This window comes from Hypomesus transpacificus, chromosome 13 (assembly GCF_021917145.1).
Source record: "Hypomesus transpacificus isolate Combined female chromosome 13, fHypTra1, whole genome shotgun sequence".
In the NCBI taxonomy this organism is placed as follows: domain Eukaryota; kingdom Metazoa; phylum Chordata; class Actinopteri; order Osmeriformes; family Osmeridae; genus Hypomesus; species Hypomesus transpacificus.
This window is the reverse complement of record NC_061072.1, coordinates 6746604-6754289: the sequence shown is the minus strand read 5'-3', so window position 1 is coordinate 6754289 and position 7686 is coordinate 6746604. Positions and strand designations below refer to the sequence as shown.

The window sequence follows — 7686 nt, the reverse complement described above, 5'->3', positions numbered from 1 at the left end:
AAGAGAGAGAGACAGAGAGAGAGAGAGAGAGAGAGAGAGGGGGGGGGGGGAATGGATAGAAAGGAAGAGCGAGAGAGAGAGAGAGAGAGAGAGAGAGAGAGAGAGAGAGAGAGAGAGAGAGAGAGAGAGAGAGAGAGAGAGAGAGAGAGAGAGAGAGGGAAGAAGACGTGCCTGTAAAAGGAGGAGGAGTCGACCACTTTCACTCGAGTCCAATTATGCTCTCGGCTACCCAGAGTGCAGCTCACCAGGGGGCCTTCCAGGAGTCTTTTACAGCAAAACACTATTAATCACACACACTGATGTACACTCACACATGTGCCCACACAAACATGTACACACACACACTCACACAACTAGGCAGACATGCACACACCGACAGACCTACACACGCTCACGCCCGAAACACACACACTCACACACATTAACGTAACAGACACACACACACACACAAGGTGAAACAGCTAACAAGCTTTAGGGAGTCATCAGAATAATGTACCAGATCATCCACCACGGGCCTTTGGAATAGTGACACATTAAACCCAGGTTTAAAAGCCACCACTTGGCGGCCGCGGTGTCTAATCCTGGCTCTAAGACCTGGTAAAAATAGGGCTGGGAGTAGCTCGCATCCAGAGAGCAGTCAGCAGATTAGGTGGAGGGATTAGCTGGCCGTTTGTTTTCTGAGAGAGCCCGCTGGAGGCTAGCGAGGAGAAGCTTGGAACTGTTCCGGCCTCCTCCTCGCCTCGTCTACCCAGCAGGCCTTGCAGTCTCGAGCCTGTTACTCTATCAGACACGCTGAGCAGACAGAGAGGAGAGGGAAGGGGAGGGGGGGGGAAAGGGGAGGGAAGGAGAGGCGGGAGAGTGATGATGAATCGCGGTTTCAAAGCGAGGGAATTCAATGAAGGAAATTAGGGTGAGTACTAGTAAGATTGTGTGTGTGTGAGTGGGATTGAGTGAGTGTATGTCAGTATGTGTGCGTTCGAGTGTGTGTGTGTGTGTCTGTGTGTTAGACGTTTCTATCCATCACAGCTTAGGTCTTATGACTCCACATAAACTGCCATGTAGAATTCCCAGGAAAAGACTCCTTCTCTCTGTGAGTCTTCCTCTCTGTCCATTTCTTCCTCTTTCCCCCTTAGACGTCTCTCTCCCTCTCTCCTTTGAAGTCTCTCGTCCTCTCCTTGCGTCTCTCTTCCTCTCACCTTTTTAGAAGTCTCTCTTCCTCTCCTTATGTCTCTCTCTCTCTTCCTTTCTCCCTCCTGCTGGTGTTCACACGATCCCTCTCTGTGTAGGCTCTCTCCCTCTCTCTTCCTCGCTCCCCCTCTCTCTCTCCTCTCTCTCCCCCTCTCTCTCTCTCTCCCTCTCTCTTCCTCACTCCCCCTCTCTCTCTCTCTCTCCCTCTCTCTTCCTCGCTCCCCCTCTCTCTCCCTCTCTCTTCCTCGCTCCCCCTCTCTCCCTCCCTCTCTCCTGCAGGTGTTCACAGAGTGGACCAGTGGCAGGTGGGGAGATGACATGTCTGTGTTCAGCCTTTCAAAGCACATTCAGTCTCTGCTATGATACATCTTATACTTGCATACTGCTAAAGCGAATCCCTGGGAGCCAACACTCTCAAACGATTGGATAAACAGAAAAAGACAAAGGAGTAAAGAAAGACTGGAAGAAAGATGGATGTCATTGAATGTAGGACAAGATGAGGGGGAGTACATTGTAAAATCCTCAGTATCAAACCAGACACACATCACTGCTTTATCCTTTAATGACAAGTTATGTAATGATAATTAATATGTGGTCACATCATCCAGCACTTTAGATTTCATAAAGTCCACAGATTAAACAGCACTGAATCAAGATGTCAGATGTCATGAAACAACTAATCTGATGCTGGATATTGTCTAATGCTAGACATCACTGCCAGGCAGAATACAGTATAATCAAACAGCTCGATCAACAGTCCTAACTTGAGTAATTGGTTGAATAATGTATGGATGTAATAATTGACTTAATGATGAATACTGACATGAATAATGTCCTACTTTTACATTTTAGGACTGCACACACATTTGTAAGATTATTATATTTTAATGTATGCACCTGCCCACCAAAGTAAATTCCTTGTTGTGTAAACTACTTCTATAACTATTTCTATTAAAACGTACTCAGATTCTGATTCTATTCTGATTCGGATATGCATACCATGAAAATTCAACTTCATACGTTGCTGAACACCGTACGCGGAAAAAGAGAATGGGCTTGCGCAGATGTGACGTCACACCACATATCACAGCTCCATGGGCGTCAGCAGCATTTTGAGAGTGGGGGGGACACAATGCAATGCAATTTCCCGCATTCTGGTGCATTTACCACAACTATTTACCATAGTTGTTATACATATACTGAGGGGCTGGGCGTTGAAATACTTTGAAAACTAAACTTCCCAATAAGCAATGGGACATCTTCAACCACCTGTCACCTTTCAGCACTCACCTCAGCAACAGAGCTGTCTCCGCTGCCCCTGCATGCTGCCCCTGCCTCTGACTCACTCTCAATCTCTACCACCTACATCAGGAGACATGGAGATGCATTGAGCATTCTTTTATAATGATAATAATAAGCTTAATGTAGATTGTTCATATGAAGATTTCTGAGATGTAAATCATGTTATCAGCATATCAAATTCACAATTGGTAGCGGTTTAGTAGCTTAATAATTATGTAGGCTACATTTAAAAAAATCATCTCCCTAAAGCATGACTGGACAGTTCAGAAATGATCAAATGTGTGTTCAAACCTGTAGTCTTTTCCACAGATTACATCCTTAGGATGTAAGCTTTTCAGAAAATACATGGTTTAGGTGGTTGAATCTGTTTCCCCAAATGGCACAGCCCAAAAAAGTATCAGCCATATGCTCCATTTACCAATACCGAATTTATTATGCATGGGCAGCATACTAATATGGAGAGATGGACGTGTCTCTTGTCCCATTAGATAACATCTTGAGGGTATAAGCTTTCAGAGGATATATGGTTTTAATGGTTGAATCAGTTTTGCCTTCATGTTACAGACTAACATGTAGCAATACAATTCTGTGAATTGCCAAAATTACAAGTTGAGCAGCATTGTTTAATTTGGAAGACAATTCTGAAATAAAGTTTTTTTTTTCAGTCGTTAGAAAAACAATCATGTTAGCTATGGTATACTCCAGATTAGCTCACGATTGTTATGGCAATAAAAAAAAAACACCAGCAATTTATTTTGTAGCTACTTGGAAAAAACATCCTTGTCATCTCTTTCTGCCTGAAACAGACGCCTAGGTCTGAACACAACCAAAAGCACAACATATTTCAGACCCAGATAAAGAAATCAACATTATAGTCAGAGAATGTCTCATATGGGTGCTTTGGCCACTGAAGGGAAAACTTGGGCAACTTTGACTTAATTTCATTTTCCTCGAAAAAACCCTCCTTATATCCATTTCGTCTGTGGAACCGTCATGTCTGAAGTGCTAGCTGCAAGCGCGATGCGTCGATCAAAGAGTAACCTATGGGAGTTGAATCTGCGTGCGTGATGCTGTTTTTCTATAAAACGTGGAGTGGAATTCTATTGCTATGGGTATTCTCCCTACTGATAAAGTGGAACAGACTTGATTATGAAGCAATGGAAAGATCGCTGGACTAGTAGACAGGTCATGCACTAATATTTTGATCGCAAATGTGGGGGGGTCCAAACTATTTTTTTTTTAAGTGGGGGGGACGTGACCCCCCCAAGTTATATTGCGGTGACGCCCATGCATAGCTCAAAAAATCATTTGAACATTTTAACAGCACAATACATGTCTTGGTTTGAATATCCTTTTTGCGAGGGCATCGCGCTTCCGTCATCATGAACGTTTTTAGCAGTCCAGCTTTAGTCCCCGCCTCCCGGTATAAAAAGGAAGCTGCGTCCTAACAAAGGATTACTGAACTCACCGGCTCAGCGGAATCAGGACACGTCGTCTTCCTCCCTAGAAAAATCATTTGTCAAGAAGGTAGGCCTGCTGTGGATCCCTTTATGCCTCTTTTTTATGTTAGTTATAAGGCAATACACACTGAATTACATGGTTGTTTTCTTTCGTCACCTGTGTTGTATTTGAGAATCGTTTTAAGGGTATTGGTAGCGTTTAAAAGCATTTCGCTTTGATCTAAGGCCGAAATTACGCGTGTTTAAGTTAGTTTTTTTGTTTTCGTATAACTTATTTATATCGTCTGTAAGCAACCTTTACTTATATTCGCTCCTCATGGGGCTGGACTGGTGCACCCGGAGAACGTACACGCATGCACACCGGCAACTTCCTGCTGCAGTGTAGGGCAAGGTACAGTTTAAAAAAGAAATGAACCATTATTTGTTTTTCGTTCTTCACGCGTTTGAACTTGATTTTGAATGAGGACGGGGTTGCATGTTCAGCATGGATGGATCACATTTAATGGCTATCCGCATGTAGGCTGAACAGTGCTAATTGACACGTCAGATAAGCTACAGTAGCCGGAACACAAAAGGCAAGAATGAGGAGTTGCTGTCTGATGTGGGCCCGATCAGGTTGCGGGAAGCCTTTGCCACGTGATTGTCTCTGAATGAATTGGTTTCTGATATGGAACTAGCTTAAAATTTGGGTGGTTGAAATTTGTGTTGTATACGAAACACAATATTGGTGCCGCTTACTGAAATTGAGTATGCAATTATTGATATAAAAAGCTAGCTACACCTCACACGCGGCATGATGCTAGTAGGTAGCCAGCTTGTTTCAGCAGCGTGGCTTTTTCCTCGCGGGGCGTAGCCGAGTAAAAACTGGTGCCTGTCTAGAGCCGTCTACTACACTGAAGTTTTTGTAAGGCAGAAGGCCTTCTGTCAAACTTCGGATAGGTGAAGCGATTCAGTGACGTCTACATCACCATGTCTAACTACTTAGCTCTATTCCTGGTAATGTTATTAGGTCTCACTTAACTCCGGTCCAAGCATTACCACATTATAACCACTTTCATGGATCTCTAAACGTTCGTTAGTATCACTCATAAGCATGAATATGAACATGCATGTTAATGTGTAGGCTACGGCCATTGAGGGGCACGTTAAGATAGTTTGACCTGGCACAAGATGGCAACAAATGTCAACAGTATTTAACCTACTGGGCCCTTGTGGTGGCTACAGTATTTCTCCCAAGGATTGATTTGGTACTATTCCAAACTCCGGGATTAGGCATGCGCAGCAAAGAGTGTTTCGAGCCATGCGCGAAGATTTGGTGCGGTCAGAGATTAGCTAAATTACCTTCACTGTAGCGGATCAAATGTTTACACCGGAATGTCAACCGTCAAACTTCTAACGACAAGTCGGAGGGTTTAGTTGAGAAGAGGGTCTTCAGTTGTCGGGTTTTGCGGAGCCGTTAATGATATTTCAGCTGTAATGGGGTCGGGGGCGTCAGCACCTGCCACCGGCCCCCAAGCCGAATGTGCCAAATGCGCTGCAGAGAAGACGTAAGTTACTTGTCTTGGAAGTTCTAACGAGTGTAAATGGTCTTGCATCCCTTTCTCCTTCCCTTCACGCCCTCCCTTTGCTTGCAGCACCATGTCTAACGAGGAACGTACATTTATCGCCATCAAGCCCGACGGCGTTCAGAGGAGGCTAGTCGGTGAGATCATCAAACGGTTCGAGGTGAAAGGATTCAAACTCGTGGGGATGAAATTCCTGCATGTAAGTTACATGGCGACATTCACTGTAAATGTAATTTTAGTTCAGATTCAGATTTCTGTAATGCAGGTTCTTGACTCAGCCAACGGGTCTTTTTACAACTGGAAGTTAAGGTTATGAAGTGAGTCAGTTGTCCCCTATTCCATACACGATTCCACAAGTAAAGTGACATTAATATGGTGCTGATGCAACCGTTTACCAGCTGTCCTGTACTCCACTCCATGACCAGATTAGCTATTTTTAACCAGAGCAGTGCTTAGGCTGAGTTCTGATCCATTCTGGTCTACGGTCAGGAAATCTCCTCACGACCCCAAAGACCTGGATAGTCTATCGCTATTGGCATGGCGATGGCGGTCACTTCAGGCTGTCCATGCTACAAGGCAGGATTGAGGCTGCATTGGCCCCTCTGGTCTTAACTCCAGAGTTGGGTTTCTTGAATGCCACTGCAAGCAGCTTCAACTCCTGAATTGCAGCCCTGTAAACTGCTTAGTTTGTCAAGAACTTGATCTGTTGTTACATAGATAAAAATCTTTTAAAGTTGTGTAACCATTAAAAAAAATCAAATCAAGACCGCCAAGGACTGGTGACGTTTCCTTTGAACGATTGACCTTTAACCACCCCATCAGTTTGTGTGTGACCGCCCAGTAGATGAGGAGAGCTCATGGTGTGTGTTGTCTCCAGGCCCCAGAGTCTCTGCTGAAGGAGCACTACGATGACCTGAAGGACCGGCCCTTCTTCCCCAGCCTGGTCAGCTACATGAACTCTGGTCCCGTCTGCGCCATGGTGAGTCCAGGCTCGGCCATCGCGCCACACATGATGGGGTTTATGGTTTTAAGGGTCCGCTGACCCCATTGATTGGGGGAGGAAAAAAAATGCTGAAAAAACTAGCTGTTTCTGGTGTGCCGTCAGTTGATATAGAATCGTTGAAATGTAAATTATTTGTATTCATTTACATGTGCCGCATGCATAGTCCTGACTGTGCAGTACAATCAAGGTTTAGGAGTGTCGTTCTAACACTGTTCTAGTGGTCAGTCTAGGAATCGTCTGGTTTTATCTTGAGAACCTGGCTTTGGGGATGCAAACCCCCTTGAACGTTTGTGACCGTGGATGTTGACCTGGTGTGTTTCTGTCCTGAGGTGTGGGAGGGGATGAACGCTGTGAAGACTGGCAGAGTGATGCTGGGAGAGACCAACCCTGCCGACTCCAAACCAGGAACCATCAGGGGAGACTTCTGCATCCAGGTTGGCAGGTGAGTGAGCAGTCCACAAGCCAATCGGTGCCCTCCGCTCCAGGCGGCACGGTCGTGACCCAATCGTGTGTCCATCTACTCCCACCCCCCCCCATACCTGGCATCAGATCTGAGTTACTTCACTTGGAAAATACGAGTGGGGGGTGGGATGACAACCAGCTACATGTTAGCAACTTAGAATTTAGGATGAGGAGGGTCTAATAAGGAAGGCTGCTTTCTTGACTGACTCTTTTCTCCCACCTGCAGGAACATCATCCATGGCAGTGACTCTGTGGAGAGTGCCAAGCACGAGATCGGCCTGTGGTTCAAACCAGAGGAGCTGGTCAGCTACACAAGCTGCTCCCACGACTGGCTGTATTAACTGGTCTGAGATCAGTCTACCCTCATCTCATCCCATTGAGCTGGGCACACAAACTGATCCTGGATCGGTGTCCTCGGACGTGGTTTAAACGGGGCTTCTCTGAGAATCTCGCCACCTCCCCAAGTGTTCTGTGTGACTGCATCAGTGATTGGTCCATTCCAAGGTTCCCATCCCAGTTGGCTCCATTTCCGAGTTACATTCCTGAAGGCACTTACCGCACCGTTGAATTTATGTTCGATTATGTTTTGATTCCATTTGTCAAATGGCAATTTACTTTCCAATAAAACGCACACAATCCCATCTGTTTGCTATGAGCCTTTCTATATACACACTTACTCTTAAGCTCTTTAGCCTTATATGTATAC

The 7686-nt window shown here is 45.3% G+C and overlaps 1 protein-coding gene across 1 annotated transcript; it reads left to right on the top strand.

Annotated features, from left to right (window-relative positions):
* The first annotated feature begins 3908 nt into the window (after positions 1 to 3908).
* On the top strand, positions 3909 to 7621 carry LOC124475985 (nucleoside diphosphate kinase B-like). The gene is made up of 5 exons (XM_047032914.1): positions 3909 to 4017; positions 5585 to 5714; positions 6393 to 6494; positions 6848 to 6960; positions 7207 to 7621. Exons 2-5 carry the CDS (start codon positions 5589 to 5591, stop codon positions 7319 to 7321), a joined length of 456 nt encoding a protein of 151 aa, XP_046888870.1. The 5' UTR covers positions 3909 to 4017; positions 5585 to 5588; the 3' UTR covers positions 7322 to 7621.
* Positions 7622 to 7686: the final 65 nt, after the last annotated feature.